General features: G+C 38.1%; 1 protein-coding gene across 3 annotated transcripts in view; it reads right to left on the bottom strand.

Moving 5' to 3' along the window:
- The window catches only part of MBTD1 (mbt domain containing 1), a 53462-nt gene that overhangs the window by 8249 nt on the left and 26967 nt on the right, over window positions 1-18246 (bottom strand). For all 3 annotated transcript variants that reach the window (XM_081936887.1, XM_081936888.1, XM_081936889.1), the window contains exons 12-15: window positions 17074-17221; window positions 15973-16055; window positions 12221-12455; window positions 8621-8698 (exon numbers count right to left, since the gene is read on the bottom strand). In XM_081936887.1, coding sequence (XP_081793013.1) covers window positions 8621-8698; window positions 12221-12455; window positions 15973-16055; window positions 17074-17221 — 544 coding nt within the window. The remainder of the gene's footprint in view (window positions 1-8620; window positions 8699-12220; window positions 12456-15972; window positions 16056-17073; window positions 17222-18246) is intronic.

Genomic DNA, 18246 nt, shown 5'->3' with positions numbered 1-18246 from the left:
TGCTTAAACCAACTATTTTAAATATTTTTTTCTAAGCAGATACCAGTTATCATTCTAATTCTTTCTTAAACCTCCAAATGGCCAAATCATTTTTTTCTCTGCAAATGTATTTATTTATTCAATTAGTCTGCAGAGATTCTCAGTCATCCATCTCATGGTTATTCCAAAGGTGCTTTTTCAGGAGGCAACTGGACTTTGTTTTTTTTCTTTTGAGGACTTTTTGCTTCTCATCCAAGAACTGAAGAAGCTTCTTGGATGAGAAGCGAAACGTCCTCAAAAGAAAAAACAAGAAAGTCCAGTTGTCTCCTGAAAAAAGCACCTTTGGATCATTTATTCAATTAGTATAGCTGCCTATCACAACCAAGTGGATCTGGATGGCTTACATTTCCACCCATCCACTTATATCACCTAACACAGCAGTCCCCAACCTTTTGGGCACCAGGGACTAGTTTAATGAAGAGGCTTTTCTGTGGACCAGAAGTGTGCTGCCTACACCCCGTGGATGGGGTTTTGCTTGTTTGCACGGCCCAGTTTCTGGTATGCTGTGGCCCAGTGCAGCTCGATCAACTGGGAGTTGGAGACCCCTGACCTAACATAATTTTTTTTCTCCTAGTACAAACTACTGTAATCTCTCTTTGAGGGAGATGGACAGTTCAAAAAATGTGAAAAATAAATAAACATGACTCTTCCATTGCCATCTTTCATTCGGAGGTAACATTCAACTATCACCAGCCTAGAAAATCCTATTTTTGTTTGCCTTCACAACAAACTAGATCACACCATATCACCTTGTCTTGACATTAATGGTTCTCAGCCTTTTCTTCACCATGGACTCCCTTTAGATAACTTTTATGGCCATAGACCATTAATACTTAAGATTTAAATCATAACATTTCTTCGACCCCAGGGGTCCATGACCACAGGTTGAGAAACACTGTTATAGAACTTTTATTCATAATTAAACAGATTTCAGTTCTCAATCCTTATTATTCAATTCTGCCCAAGATTAGACCACTTTCTTTCATATCTATTACATCCTTCCCTTTCTCTTCCTTTCAAAGAAAGATAAGGTAAGGTAAGGGTTCCCTTTGCACATATGTGCTAGTCATTCCTGACTCTAGGGGGCAGTGCTCATCTCTGTTTCAAAGCCGAAGAGCCAGCGCTGTCCGAAGACATCTCCATGGTTATGTGGCTGGCATGGCTAAATGCCGAAGGTGCACGGAACGCTGTTACCTTCCCACCAAAGTTGGTTCCTATTTTTTCTACTTGCATTTTTACATGCTTTCGAACTGCTAGGTTGGCAGAAGCTGGGACAAGTAACAGGAGCTCACTCCGTTACGCGGCGCTAGGGATTCGAATTGCCAAACAGCTGACCTTTGATTGACAAGCTCAGCGTCTTAGCCACTGAGCCACTGCGTCCCTCTATAGAAAGGTAACATAACAATTTTTATTTCATTTTGTTCATCAATCCATGTCTATTGCCATTTGCTATTCTTGCATTTCAAGTTACAAATTTCAGCATGTTCCAAATGTCCACTGCAGGCAAGCTGAAATACTACTATGAAAATTAAGAACATGTAATAATAACAATTTTCTCAAGGAGATAAAAATAGCTTACAAACTTTTACAGAAATTAATTACATTATTATTCACAATATGAAACCTGTGGCTCATGATACTGTTCTTATACCCATTTTAATCCTAATCAGATTATTTAATTCATTTCATTTATGTTTATTATGCTTATTCTAGACTAACTTTACTCAAGTTTATTAGACCCACTGTGGAAAATTGTTTCAGAACGAAAGATAGGCAAGGGAAGCTCTGATTTTTCTTTTTCATTAGGTTTGCGTGCACTTTTAGGGCGTTATCTGAATATATGTAATAAATGGTTTGTTTTTGTTTTAACAATCTGAGTTGGGAAACTATTTGGATGGGAGACCAGCTGGGACTCCTATAAATGCCACTTTAGGTTTCCCGAAATATATAGAAAATAATTAAATTAATTGATCAATCTGGTAGGCAGACATGAACGGAACAAGCCCACCTGATAGCTATCAAGGGTCTCTCCTCTTTGGAAGGACAACCACTAATAGTAGTATGTCTTTTGGAAAGACTGCAGTTGTTCCATATTCTGGGAATTTCTTGAGATATTTTTTTTTAACAAATTCAACATTTTACTATTAAAGCCTGACCCATCCCTTGAAGTCCTTGGAATTTCATATACAAATACTTTTAAGAATTCAATTGGTTTTACATTTTTTTTTATTTCTAAAATAAAGGCAGATAGTACATTTTAAAATAAAATAGTCAAAATAAAAAGACACGTGTAACTTTAATTCTTTCAAAATAATCTGCTAGAGATGTTTAAAAAGTACCTGCTGATACTATCCCTCAGATAAAGATCTAGAAAAGTAATATTTTTAGAAATTCATCAAATAATTTCCTTGAGGTGAACATGGCTGGTGTGTGGCTCTTCAGGAGAGATTAACAAAGCTAAGCTGAGCCAATGTCATGATTGATAAGGGATGAGCACTGCAGTTTGAAAGGCCATAAATTGTGAAAACCCTACACTAAATAATTATTGTCAAGAACTACAGTTTTATTTTATTTCATTTATTTATTTTTATCTCACCTTTATTATTTAAAAAAACTGGAAAACAACCCTATGAGGTAAATTGGGCTGATAGGCCCAAAGTCACCCAGCTGGCTTTCATGCCTAAAGTGGGCCTATAGCACCTTCCTCCTTTTATAAAGCAATATATTTCTTTCTGATGTTTATAAATTCAGTGAGCTCCTGTGGTAATCTCTTATCTCTAACCTTTATATTAAGACAATTATGTATTAAAAGATTAGCTTGATGACATCTCATCCTCCAAGACACCTTTCCCCATGGGAAAAAAAATGCCTGAAGACTATATTGTGCTGAAATACAACGAATTTAACATTAACATTTCAAACATAATCATAATTAGAAACATACTTATTCCAGATAATAAGATTAGCGTTTGAAGTAGCGAAGTGTAGTGTTTGGTTCAATGCACTACAGAAATGTAATGGGAGATGGGGATGTATGATGTACAGGACTTCGTTTCTTGATTGCTTTGAAGAAAACATGAAGTGTAGCATTCATGGAAATAAAGCTTTCGGCGAGATGTTGAACATTTCATTTCATTAGTAATTATAAAATGCTTTAATAGTTAGCATTAGCCAAGTAAGCGAAAATAATTAGATAGGGATGCAATGAGAAATCATATGGATAAATCAAATACATCCCAAAGAAAACACACCTGAGGTCTTCTGTTTCACTCCAGCAGAAACTAGTACAACCAAGTACCTTATCAGAATTCATAGTTCTTCACTGACTAGACACTATCCGGCACATGCATCTTGTTGCATGGTGTAAAAGAGACCTTCCCTACTGTGCATTAAGGTGGCTATTTGCAGACAGCAGACAAAACTTGATTCATGTCATGCAAATAATAGGCTATGCAGAGGTCTTTATTACTTGGGACATGCACCTATCTCTTCACTGGGACATGTTACATAGCAGTGTCTAGGTCCTGCCAAGGGAGTAGAAGGATTTCTTACAGTGGAACAGAACGTACCATCGAATTTGGTACATTTCTCTTCAGACAGGACTCAGATTATATGTAGAATGAAATCTATGATCTAGTCTATGATCTGCATTTTGTGGAACGCTCAGTAAAAGGAGACTTTTCAACTACACATCTTTATTACAAATAGAAATTGGTTTGTTTAAAAATTCAAGCATCCTTTCCTCGTATATAGTGTTACCCATTCCATGAGAGTGGGGGGAAATCAATAGTGATATTCTCCACTGGCCAAAACTAAAACAACATAGCCTCCCAAATGTAATTTATATTAGCTAACCACTTTCAGCACAGACTGACATTTGTTGTCAGCCCTAATGCACCTATCTGAACCTTAAATGAGCCTCAAGACATACTAATACACTATTTTTCTCTTGTTTGTCTAAATGGTCAAATATTCATAGAGAAAAGTTTTTCTCATCTTCCAGTCAATTTTGGGACCTAAAAATGATTTCAGTTTTTAAAAAGTGAATCACATTAAGTTTTTCAAAATACCCTTCCAACAACAAAAACAGCTTGCTCACAGGGGTTTGCTGTGTTCTTCAGATATCATGCCCAGCCTATAAAAAGCCAATACTAACAGTCTCTTAGCACTTAACCGTCTTGCCTCAATACATTCACCCTATCTCTACTTTCTCTTTGCTTTGGGAAGGAATTTAGTGGATTTTTTGGCTACATAGAGATCAGGGACTTAACACTTATGATTAATTCAATGAGATGGGCTCATGGGCTGATATGAATGTTCTTGCCATTTTTAAATGAAAAGTGAGGGTGGCAATGAGCCAGCATGTTTCATGCCTGACCATGCTTGGTCCTCAGTCAACTTTCTTCTCATATCATTTGTTGTTGTTTTTTTACATGACCAATTACCTGTTTTGAGGCAGGGATTGAACTCTCTGCTAGTCCGGGGAGGCTGACAGGCCTCCGGGGATGTCTGTGCTGGAAGGGTTCGATACTGAGGAGTCAACTCTTCATCACCAGAGAAGCTCCTCCATACCCCACCTGTCCTGAGGCCGCTCGACAAACTGACAGGCTTCTTTCCAACTGGTATCTTCCTCTCTAAACATCAAGTCAAACTAAAGTAAAACACTTATATCAGTGCATTAAGGTAATGCAAGACTCACTGAAAATGGCCTCCACTTGGTGCTTCTCTGCGTAGCTCCTAATCTCCATCAATGAAAGCCAAGGGGATTCACTTAGAAGTTAACTCTGGTGATTTGTGGCAAAATCAAAAGACTCTATGAGGCATCCTTCTATTGCAGTGTGTTATGTTTTCCCCTTAACTTACATCTCTAACAAAAACTATTTAATTCTCTTAACCATACCAGTATTTCTCAATCTTGGCAACTTTAAGATGAGTGAATTTCAACTCCCAGCATTCTCCACCCAGCGTGAGTTGAAGCCCACTCATATTAAAGTTGTCAAGGTTGAGAAACATGACCTGTACCTCTGATTTAACAGTGATGTTAAAAGTGGCAAACCAAGTATAACTCCAGATATAAAGACTTCATATTCTTGTGCCTTTTACATGCTTTCAGAATAGTATAAATAAGGAACTAGTGTCATAACAAAGATTGCTATATCAATTAAGTGATGTACAATATGAGCAATAATTATAGTCTTAATCAAGACAATCACATACATCTGTATGATTTTATCTGTTCATAGTCTGTTTTGAGGCCAACTAGACAAATTCATTACTATACAGAATAACTGTCTAAGTAACTGGGATGATAGAAAGGTATAAGAAAAGTATTAAGATACATATTTGGTAGCTAAATTAAAATTGAGAATGTCACTCTTACTCATTTGCCCTTTAATTCAAACTGGCTTCATGCCACAAAGAGCTAAAACATACAGATCCCAAATAGATATTTTGAATTTTAGTTTTAGGGTCTTATTTTCTTTTGACCCCCGAAATAAGCACTTTGCCTTATTTTCGGGGAAATCTTATTATTTTTGAGGTGCAGGAGGCAGAGAGCATGGTCACCTCGTGGCTGCTGCTGTGTTGCAATATTTTTGGGAAGGGCTTATTTTCTGGAGAGGGCTTATTTTAGCGCATGCACTCAAAAGCCCGATTGGGCTTATTATCCGGGGAAGTCTTATTTTCGGGGGAAACCTGGTAGATTCCAAAGTCCGGATATTACAAGTGATAAACATTTTTCTCTTGAGGGAAAAAATATTCTCTGTTGAACTGGAATGGGACAGTCAGCACTTCTCAGACTGTTAGAAGTGTTGTAGTGCTAAATGACAATAGTCAGGTACCATATTTTCCCCCCAGTATTTTTGCAAAAGTCGGCTTTACAGAAATTACTTGTTCACTTAGCCTCTGGATTCAATTAGCTTTTAATTTCTAATCTCAAAGGTGTTTTGGTTGTCTGGGAACAATATTCTGCTTGTAGAGCTTATAACTTTTGATTATAAGGGGGGGGCCTTCATTAACCCCACAATTATCCTTAGTACAAAGAAAAAGGCATGGTTAGCAAGGAGGACGGATATCATTCCTTCTTACACTTAGTATAAAAGAATCAAGGTTATGAATTCCATCTTAAAACCATTTGTTGCTAAACCCTTAACGTAATTATTACTACATATGAATACGTTTTTGAGATTTATTCTTCAAGTACACATAGATAAATATTATCCATCAGTAACATCTCCAAATTAAAAGTGGATTCAGAAGATATTTTAATAGCCAGCTTATTATTTGAAATTTCACTTGTTACTTACTGTATGCTTTTTAGTGGCTGTACCAGTGACAAGGGATCTATTTTTTAAACCAACTCCTGCCATAGCACAACTGCAATATCTAAAATTTTGCTACCCTAAAATCAATACCATGCAAAATTGTTGTTTGATATGGATCAACGTTCATGCCAATATGAGAATTATCCATAGGTTTTGCACTGCTTTACATGACAGTAAAATTTTGAAGGACTGTGAAAATTACATGTCACACAGCTGGTATCACAGTTAAACAGTATCCCACTGAGAGAGTATGCATCTCAGCTTTATCCATTTAAAAAGTTCTGGAAGGTGCCCTCGTGCTTACAAATCTGAGTCACAGTATAGTTTTATTGTTTTGGCTCTTTGGTATGATTACTTTGAAATAAAGTTCATATTCTGCAAACATTTACTAACAACTGTGGTGAACAAATGACATTTAACCTAAATATCAGACTTAACTATTGTGAGGATCATTGTTAGAAAACAATAATGAAGGAGTTACGGTTATAATCTTCCATCTTCAATGACAGAAAATATATCTGCCAGTTAGTAGCAGGACATAATTTATTTGGTTTTAATTAATTTTACTTTTAAGTTCTCAAAATATTTCCCCCTATCTTGTGCCTTCCAAATGTGATGGTACTGCAATTCTCAAAATTCCAATACTGGGCAGAATTTTTGAAAACTGTACTCCTAACACAACTGGGCGACATCAGATTGGGAACGTATGACCAAGGCAGTTTTCAATATGCTCTTGAAATCTCATATTTTTATAATTACTATTGGTATAAATGTTTACAAATGTTTTAGGTTTGAGTCATAGCATATTTAATGCTTATATGTACAGAAATTTAAATTTATTATAAAATCATTCAAGTGGCTTTCTCAAAAATGTGAATTTAAATGCGGTTTCTTAATAAATGCTAATAAATGAATAAAAATCAGTCCACTTTGTACTGAATTTTTTGTGCAGTGCAATCTCATGCACATTTATTCCAAAATTAAGACCCCCTGTCCTAGTTTGCACAGTTAACACTCAGTTTGCCATACAGCAGTTGTAGAACCTAGAAATGATACCATTCACTTCTTTCCTCTCCCCTCTTGGAAAAGATACTCATGATGTCCAAAACAGAATAAATAGTTTCACACTATCTATGTATTAGGAAATAGGAACTTATTCTATGTTGAAATTTGTGAAGTATCACAAACAGATCAATAAACTTTCTTATTCCTGGATGCCATCTGAAATGAAGGTGGATTTATTTATTCAGAGGCTACCACCGCAAGAATTTACTTATTTATTTGTAATGCAGCCTTACTATTTGTACAAGTAAGTCAAGGCAGTGAACATTCAACATACCTTTTTTCCTATTTTCCTCACAACAACAAGGTGAGGTGAGTTGGGCTGAGAGAGTGATTGGCCCAAGATCAAGTAGCTGGCTTTCATGGCTAATGCCAGACTAGAATTCAGAGTCTTCTGCTTTCTCGCCTGATGCCTTAACCACTAGACCAAAGTAGCTCTAGAATACTAGTTCAATTCAGTGAAGGCTACTCAGGTTGAAATTAAAGTGTAAAATATCATGAGGATCAAGCCATTAAGAAAAAAAATAAACTTTCTATTTGCATTTCTATTCAAAAGATAGTTTTAAATTAAAACTTAACCTGGTTCATATAACTTCATAGCAGTTACCAATGAGAGAAGTCTTTTCAATGTTTGTCAGAGTCCCAAATTTAATTTCATACATTAATCTTGCTGGCTTTTTAAAATGCCGCCAAAAATGCTCATCTTTTAAGATGAGATACCAGTATGAAGACCAAATGATACAATACAGAAAGAATATCAAAATTAATGTCAATGCAGGCAAGGAAAAAATGACATAAATCTCCTCTTTAATAGAATTTTTTCTTCAACAAAAAGTATATCCGCTAAACTTTCACTCCACACAACTTGCGCATCTTTTTATTTAAAAATGCTCTTTATTTGGCCTTAAGCAGGCTTTGTGTGAAGTTGAAGAGACTACAATAATTCTTGTACTATGAAAAAGCTTGCTCAATGACATATTTTATCCATCTTATTTTTATTTCAAATCTGATCAGAAGAAATGAAAAGAAACCGTCACAGTATAAAAATAATGTATCACTGCAATTTCCTTTATGTCATAGTGGATATCTACATTTGAAAGCTATTTCTCCCAAACAGCATTTATACACAAAAATGTCCAGAGAGAAAGTGATAGATTTTTAATATAGAGTTTTAAAAAATTAATTCTGTTACCCACTTTTCTTGTGTCCTTTGTACTGCTGTGATTTAGACTTTTTCTTCTGTTTTGATGAACTTGATTGGCTATCTCTTGAAGCTAAAATTTAACAGGAGATACTGCTTTAACACAACTTTACAGCATATTTCAAAATAGTTAGAAAACAGATTTCCATACAAATAAAATGCTCTGGCCAATAAAGATACTATAGGAAGCATTTACACACAATGTAATTTAATGCCTACTCAAAGTGTGACCAATTTATTTTAATGCTTTTAATGATGCACATTAATATTCTGACTAATTAACAAGAAAGTTTCAGGTGAAAATTTAAAACTGGTTTGGGCAGGATAAAAAAACTATTATTACTTTTCTAATCAGACAAAATTAAAGCCTATCAGGAAAATTTTATTTTATACAAAATTATGTTAATTTACAAATCTTTTAAATTGTGTATATTTATGTGACCAGTACATTGTATATCTACATTGTATCTATTGTATATCCTTTCTATGGTACTTAGATTATACAGGTAGTCCTTGACTTACAACCAGTCACAGTAAAACTTTGCACCCCTTCGTGGTCACGATTATAATCTGGGTACTCAGCAACCTATTCCCAGTTAACAATGGTTGTCAAGCATCCTACAATCATGTGATGATCATTTACAATCTTCTCTGCTGGATTCCTCAGAAAACCAATGGGGAAGCTGGAGGAGAAAGTTGCTGCTGCCACCTGTCAAAGGACTTCCCCTCTCTCCTCCATGCATGATGGTGGTGGGGCAATCCTTTATAGGCTGTAGAAACGGGTTTCTTCAACCCAGCACACAAATTGCCTTCCACACACAGCGAGGAGAGGGACACTTATCCTGGCCTGGAGACACGAAGTAAGGATCTTCACAATCCCAGGCTTGTTTTTTCCAATTCAGCACACCAGTTCCCTTCTGTACACAGAGGGAAGCTACCTGCCCTCCTTTGATAGGAAGCTCTTTCATTCTGTGTGCTTAACAAGCCATAACTGGAAGAGCCAGGATTGCAGTTGTTGAGCAAAGCAGTCAGTTGGATATCTCACTGCAACAACTGCTTCTTTCAACAAACAAGATTCCACTTCCAATTGCAGTTATAAGTCGAGGACTACCTGTGATAGAGAGCAATTATGATTGGATCACACTAGTACTATGACACACAATTGCAGTGCAAGAGGAAAGAGCAAAAATCAATCAGAAGTCAGAATGCTGGAATATATGGTAAAAATGCATGCACTACAATTCAATCGGAAGATAATAAACTGTGAAGGAAAAGCACTCAAGCAGAAATACCACACCACAGGGAAGTACAAATTCTGTAGTCTGATCATAGATTATATTCCATGTTCACTAGAATGTTCTTCCAGATCTGGCCAGTCTGGACACAGTTTATTTTTTCCTGAAAGTGCTTTTTTCCCCACAACAGAGCATGGTTTACTGTGCTCCAGATATAGACATAAATCACAGCCTGTTCCAAAAGAATCCTTTGCAAGAATGATGAATCCATTCCTGGAATGACTGTATCAATGTATTTCGTAGAACACCAGAATATTCATAATTAAGCACTGTAGCTTTGTTGCACACAACTAGTACATAACAAAGCTATAAGCAGAAACTATAGTAGTAAGTACAACGATAGTTGGGGAATGCAAACTCTTTTTGGAAATAGCAATAGCAACAGCATTCCATTCTTCATCATGGTCTCTTTGCAACAGCCATATGGGTGGTACATCTCCATAGTAGGCAGAGAACCTTCTATAGCTATGGAGAATTTTTGTTGGAAGCTATGCCTTGTACTATACATATCCCTGGGCATAGTTCTCCCTTCCAGTTAATTTTCAATTGTCACAATAGTAATTACCTTTTTAAACACTGCTGGAAAAAAAGACATAATTTCTCTTTTAATTATTTGCCAACATTTTCTATCCATCTTTTAGGTTTATCATTAACAACATTTTATTCCTTCCTCATTTTGTTATAGATTTAAGAGAACCCAAATTACCATAACCCAGAAATTGAGTATTATGGGATGAGGAGTGCCTATCCTACTACATAATACCGTGTTTCCCCGAAAATAGGACATGTCCCGATACTAAACTCAATCAGGCTTTTCAGGGCGTGGGCTAAAATAAGCTCCCCCCTAAAAAGAATAACCCCCCCCCCAAAAAAAAACTACTAAAACAATCCTGTTGGTCATGATCCTGACCATGTCCTGGGAAAGCTACAGTGGTTTCCATGCCCCCCACAGTGGCCTTCCAGAGTTGGACCAGGGCCAGCCCATCCAAACATTCTTCTGCAGCCCACCGCGTGGCCCGAGTGTGCACCAGACCCAACCACTGGTCTTGCATTTTGGTGGTGGCTTCGGGCCTGAACCCAGCGCCTCCTGCCTGCATGGTGGGCACCTCCTCGGCTATTCAGGAAGCCAGCCTCCCCCCCCACCCGGGCTCTCCTGGCCAGGCAGAATTCCTGCCCGCTGACGCTGCCACAGCCACAGCAGTGTCCAGCGGGAAGCGCTGCCTTGGAGAGCTGCCTGTCATCTTCCCCTATCCTGGCCTGCCGGGGGACTTCAAGCCGCCGGTGCCCAAGTATTTTCCTCTTCCAACAGCCTCGGATCTCCAGGTGGCTCTGCATCAGCGCCAGAATGCGGCGCTGATGATCAAGCAGATGGCGGCCATCCGCAGCCAATCTCAGCGCCTTCATCCATCTGCCCGGCCTGCAACAGGTTGGGCCCCACCAACACCCTCACACTGCCGGCGACCACAGCCATCACCAGTCCCCGCCTGGGTGAAGCCGCTTTCGAGGTGCTGGAAGGTGCTTGGTTCCTGCTGCCTATCCTCCGGCAGGTAACAGAGATTTGCTGTTCCGACCGGAAATTGGCGGGTTACAGGAGCCTCTGTCCCACCCCATCCCCTGCTCCACCTGCCAACCCCCAAATTGCACCGTAGTGCATCTTACCTTTCCAGCTGTTGTGTCCAGGGAAACAATTTGTAAAAAAACATTCTTGCGAGTTTAAGAAGTTTGAATTTGCGAGGAGGGTTTTTTTTACAACGTGTTTCCCTGAACACAATGGCAAGGAACGCAACGGAGCTGGAAAGGTAAAATGCATGTCTCGCTTCTCGCCTGCCCTACCTGCCAGAAAATAATACCCCCCCCCCCATAATAAGGCCAAGCCCTTATTATGGGGGTCAAAAGAAAATAACACCCTGTCTTATTTTCGGGGAAACATGAGTAAATTAAAAGATCTGAATTAATAGAAGGAACAGCAAACCTGGAACCACATAGTAGAATAAAGATCTTTCCAACTAAGCTTATATATCTATGTAAACTTTATTATAAACAAATATATATTGTAACACATTTTAGTAAGACAAATTCGTAGTCTTTAGACATATTTAAAAATAAAGATGAAGCTGTAAGAACATTTTGAAGGCAGATCAAATTAGATCAGGCAATTCTGAGTTACTAACCAAATGTCTGAGATGACTGAGGCAGTTGGAAAAGTGGCAGAATTTCATAAGTGAAGATAAAATTATTGCTGTAGGTATCTGCTAAATATCAGAAACGGAAGATTCTAAAAAAGAATCTTAGTAACTTACATTGTGATGCAGGAGGCTGTAGCTGGTAACCTGTTAACTGACACCACCCTACAGGATAGAGGTCAGGAGATTCACAGTCTACCCACTGATCATATTCATCCTCCCAGCCATCAAAATGTATCCTCAAGAGACGATGGATTATGCGAGTTACGGTGGCCACACATACTAAACGAGGTTCCATGAGATCCACAGCTTCCAGTTTCATTGCAACGTGAAACCCATGGTTTGGAACTTCCTGGAACAGGGAAATAATCAAATTTATTACACTAGGTGGATTGGTACATCACCCCAAAGCATTGTTAACTATGATTTGTTGAATAAACAAACACTGTATGGGTTGCCATTATCACATTGAGCCTTAAACACTATTTACAATCCATCATGATGGAGTTCATATAAAGTGCAGAATCCCCACAAAACAAATCACATTATGGCTTAATGCAATGGGATCCAGTCATTATGTGTGAAAATCAAACCTTTACTATAAAAATAGCCACAGGAAAATTGCCTTCTCATCTTAATAATTCTCTTCATAGCTTCTGGACATTCCTGCTGTTCTAATATTACATAAGCAATGACCAGAAAGAATGAATGGGACCATTCAAATATATATATATTGAAGTCTGGGTATAAATCCCATGTTTTGGCGATCACAGACACAGATTATCTGGCACTGATTCACATTTAATTAATTTTTTTATGTAATAGAGACAGGATAAGATGAATGGGACAAAAATATACCCACAAAAGTATGTACTTGCACATTTAGGAGAAATGTGTTCTGAAAAAGATATCAAAGGGAAAAAAGAGACTCTAGAAGAGTCTCTAGAAAGTCTCTAGAAAGAGTGCAGAGAAGAGCAACAAAGATGATTAGGGGACTGGAGACTAAAACATATGAAGAACGGTTGCAGGAACTGGGTATGTTTAGCTTAAGAGAAAGAAGGACTAAGGGAGACATGATAGCAGTGTTCCAATATCTCAGGGGTTGTCACAAAGAAGAGGGAGTCAAACTATTCTCCAAGGCACCTGAGGGTAGAACAAGAAGCAATGGGTGGAAACTAATCAAGTAGAGAAGCAACTTAGAACTGAGGAGAAATTTCCTGACAGTTAGAACAATTAATCAGTGGAACAGCTTGCCTCCAGAAGTTGTGAATGCCCCAACACTGGAAGTCTTTAAGAAGATGTTGGATAGCTATTTGTCTGAAACGGTATAGGGTTTCCTGCCTAGGCAGGGGGTTGGACTAGAAGACCTCCAAGGTCCCTTCCAACTCTACTATTGTATTGTATTGTATTGTATTGTATTAAATATCTTTCCAAAAGATTTCAGGGACAAGGGTGTTCCTCCTGGACTCAGAGGTCCTACTTGATGAGCAGTCATGGCTGGGGGGATATTTGCATAGATTTGTCTTATGTGTTAATTGTGACTTTTCCTGGCCTTACAGTCACCTCCTTTCTGGATTACTGCAATGCACTTTACATGGGACTGTATCTGAAGTCTACTCAGAAATTGCAACTGGTCCAAAACACAGTATGGCAGGAGTCGTTTCATGTTTACTGGATGACTGAGAATTTTTTTAAAGGCTAGCAATTTCAATATGCTAAAGATATAATATGATGAAGTACTTATCCATATGATAAGTACTTGCTTCACTATTGTCTTATTTTGCTTTAAAATCCATAAACTTGTCCTTACAGTTATAGGAGGAATAATTTGCTTTAAACATGTTAATTATAAATAAAATATTTGGTATTTCTCACTGCATGCATAACTATGGATCAGGGCACAATAAAAAAAAGATTACATTTTTATGATGAGGAGACAGTGCCACACCAGATTTACAATTCGGATTTATTATATCTGTTTCCTTATGAACCAGTTCTTTCTTAATAGAGAAATATTGTTTCCCTCAAGTTAATGCTGCTTTTAAAACTAAGCTATTTTTCATGTCTATATTTTGGGCATTTTTTGTTCTCCCTTCTGTTTTTTTCCTCTCTTTTTTTCTATATACTAAGTCAAAGCAATTATTTACCAAGATGAGAGACAGACAGACAAAAAAAACCTCATTTGCATCCTCTAGAAGACTTGTGTCTATTTACTGATACAGTATATAAATATAAAGTTATTGATATACTGTATCAGTAAATAGACACACAAGTCTTCTAGAGGATGCAAATGAGTTTTTTTCTGTCTGTCTGTCTGTCTCTTTTGAATGAAAGTCTGCCTTTCATTCAAAAATTCAAAGTGGTTTAGTAGCATTCCCTCCTATTTTATCATACAACTCAGGGAAATAGGTTGTTGTGAGTTATAATCATTCCTTATGTCACTGATTGCCAGCATATTCATGCATAGCAGAATTCTATACTTCAGAGCAGCCATATATCCATTCTTCAGAGATCTCATGTGAGCCTTCTAAAGGAAGCGGCTGCTTTAAAGCTTGAAGGTGTAAAGCTTTCTTTACACAAAAAGACTTTGCTTAGCACAATTCTATCTAGTGACTTTGTGGACACATTCATGAACTGTGCCACTATCTTCTTCCAGAATTGTTTCATTTATTTCTTTAATAACCTGTATTCCTCATAATCCTCCTGCCAAATCCTAACTAGATCTGACCTGCTTAACTTTTCCAAGACCAGCCAAGGCTGGCAAGAATTCTAATCCCCATTTAATCAGGAAACTCCTAAATGATTTAGGCTGAGGACTGTCTCTCAGTTAATTGTTATGAGGATTGAAGGGATCAGGAAAAAAGACAGATGCAAACATACCAAGAATCATTATATTCAATTCAAAATTCCTATTCAGACAAAAGTTATTCATATTCCATAAAAAAATCTCAACTGAGTTAGTTTCTGGAGTTACTAGAGTGCCATGGTATAATCAGTGGTGGGTTTCATTTTTTTTTAGAACCTCTTCTGCAGGTGTAGCCTGCTTTGTGGGAATGGCTTGCTGGCCATGTGACCGTGTGGGAGTGGCTTGCCGGCCATGTGACTGTGTGGGAGTGGCTTGCCAGCCATGTGACTGGGTGGACGTGGCCAACTTGTAAAATGTGGTGAAACTCACTTAAAAACGCTCTTGCTTAGCAACCAAAATGTTGGCTCAGGAACTCTGGCATTTGAAGCACGCAAGTCTTAAAGCTGTCAATCTGACCCTTGCACCCCTAACCCTTTAGAAAAAAAAACACCAGGAGTGTTCAAACTTAACAGCTTTAAGACTTGTGGACTTCAACTCCCAGAATTCCTCCTCCAGTCATGTTGGCTCAGGAACTCTGGCATTGAAGTGTGCGAGTCTTAAAACTGTCAAGTTACAAGACCCTTGCACCCTAACCCTTTAGAAAAAAAAACCCAGGAGTGTTCAAACTTGACAGCTTTAAGACTTGTGGACTTCAACTCCCAGAATTCCTCCTCTTGCCCTTCATCTTGATGATGTGCAGACAGGCAGGGGAGCTGGAATCGGTTCTAAACAGCACTGTAGATTTGTGGAACCTCCTCTATAGAAGAGGTTAGAACTGGCAGGAACCCACCCCTGGGTATAATGCTGTGTTTCCATTCAATAAACATAAGTTTAATGATTTAAAACATATATACTAAATTAATGAAAAAGTACTATACCTCACATAAATTGTCTTTTCCATTTTTAAAACATTTTCTATAATAGCTAGACATAGACAATTTCTGGCTCAGGGAGGGGAGGCAGGACATGAAGAAAGTATAGGCATGTTACAATGATCAAATTTCTGGCCTGTATGCCAGCTTACCTTGTTAAAGAATTTGACGGGGGCTGCTATTGAACCTGTTTCCCTGAGGTAGTCAAACCATTTGAAAGGTAGTTTTGCATAACCTACAAGTTAAGTATAGTTATTATATAACAACACTGTAAGGAAATATTCTGATCCTAAATGTACATATGTACTACATATGTGTTTTTATTGATATCCTATAATATAATTTTATGCGATTCATAAAATAAAAACTTTAAAAATTCAAAAAGAATACAAATTGTTAAAAATAAAGTCACAATTAAAATGTATTTTTACCACTGAGATACTACACAAATTATTTCAAAGGATTCTAGAGCCAAAAAAATCCTAAAGGCTGCTATGCTATACAAACCTTTTTGGCTTCATGGCTCTATAATCAAAGAAACATAAAGCCCTCTTCCCAAGAGTTGTTGGCCTATCTTCATCTGAGGGCAGCAGTTGAAGCAAAGCCTTTAAAGATGAGCATTCATACACATATCAAGTTCCTACGCCAAGTAGCCAATTTAGCCCAGTATCGACTGCACTTTTTGCAGTAGGATCATCAGCGGAAAGAAAGAGAGCTCAAGCACATACAAATCACTCTTGAACAGAGGTAGCTCAGTGGGAACTTGCAAGTAGGTCTCTGCAATGTGCTGATGGTTTATTACATACTTATTTTATCAGTTTTGTTTTAGTTTTTTTTTAAAAAAAATAGCCTTATTATTTATTTTTTAAATTATAAATTGCTTGAACCCTTCATTAATAGTGAGACAATCCAACCTGCGCTAAATAATTAAGGAGAAGCTACACCACTATTAGTCCAGCATTTCTGAAATTATACACAACAGCAACAGGGCAATTCCTTCAGTCTTTGCTCTGTAAAGTCCTTGGAGGAAGCAAGGGAAAGAAAGAAAATGATACATCCAAACCAAGTCCTCCAAAAGCTGTTGTAAGAAATAGTAAAATATCATTTTCTGTTCAACTGCTGGCTAAGCAACTTCAAACTACTTCTGGAGGAAAGGACAAATGTTTTACAAGCCAATGTATGAGTATTATGCCATACACAAAACATCAAAATGTGTTTGTATATATACATATAGAACAAGAAAACATGACTACCTCGGGGTGGAGTTAGTTCTATCATGTTAATTTCACAGAAACCAACAGGGAATATAGAAGGGGAGGTTGCATGGTAACAAAACCAGTCAGACCCATCAGCTGCCTCAGATCCATCAATCCCAATCATAAGATATCCATCTGCTAATACCTAGAATTAAATGTAGAAAATTAATACAAAGCAGTGCAAGGCGGAAAAACATGAAGTGACAGGTAATTCAGCTGCCACAGGGTTTGAAACATAAAGAGAATTTTTCCTCAAATTTCTCAAAGAATCATGGTTACATTAAACCATGAAGTCTCCCTTTAGTCAAGCTTAATGCCTAGTGACATGAACACATGTTTTTGTTTTAGCAATGATACAAAATTATATGCCACTGTCTTCTTCCCAGAATGTTGTTTTGACTTCCCAATCTAATCTACTGCCCTAGGACTTCTTAGTGACCATACAGCTTAAATGGGCAACTCTGTAACTTTTTTTCAAGATCAATCATGGTCAACTAAGTATATAATATATTGGTACTTTTACAAATGACTCTGATATCGGTATGGGGTACAAATAATCCATCAGCTAGTTCCTCATTCAGCTCCCTTATATAATAGCGCAGTTGTTATGCAATTGGTCCATATAATCTATAGCCATGATGGCGAACCTATGGCACGCATGCCAGAAGTGGCACACAGAGCCATTTCTCCTGGCACGCCATCACCAGTTGCTCTTCCGTTCAGGCGCAGCAGCCAGCTGGTCTTGACACGCACTGGTGTGCCAGAAAGCAGAAGTGGAGCCACCCAGTGCACATGTGCACGCCAGGAAAGTGAACTTTTTGTTTCTAGGGTGCACATGTGCATTGGCCATTTGGTGATCTAGTTTCTGTCACGCATGCACATGCAAAAACCAGCAACAGGAAGAGCAATGGCCACGCGTGCCAAAAGACGCAGAGAGGGGTTCCTGGCCATTGCTTCTTAGCAGAGTAGAGCTGTGGTTGGGGCTTCCCTCCCACCCTACCTGAGCAAGCTTCTTGCATGGCCCCAGCCCTCCAGCCCATGGCTCATCTGTGGCCTAAACAGCCTGGCTGGCTCGGGTGACCCAGAAAAGCAGCAGCAGCCACAAGGGGAAGGGCAGGAGCGGTCGGCCAGCCCCTGCAGCCACTCCCACCCCAGCCAGAAGCGGCACTG

Source organism: Natrix helvetica (assembly GCF_964273705.1).
Source record: "Natrix helvetica genome assembly, chromosome: 1".
Lineage (NCBI taxonomy): Eukaryota > Metazoa > Chordata > Lepidosauria > Squamata > Natricidae > Natrix > Natrix helvetica.
This window is presented reverse-complemented; position numbering and strand designations above follow the sequence as displayed.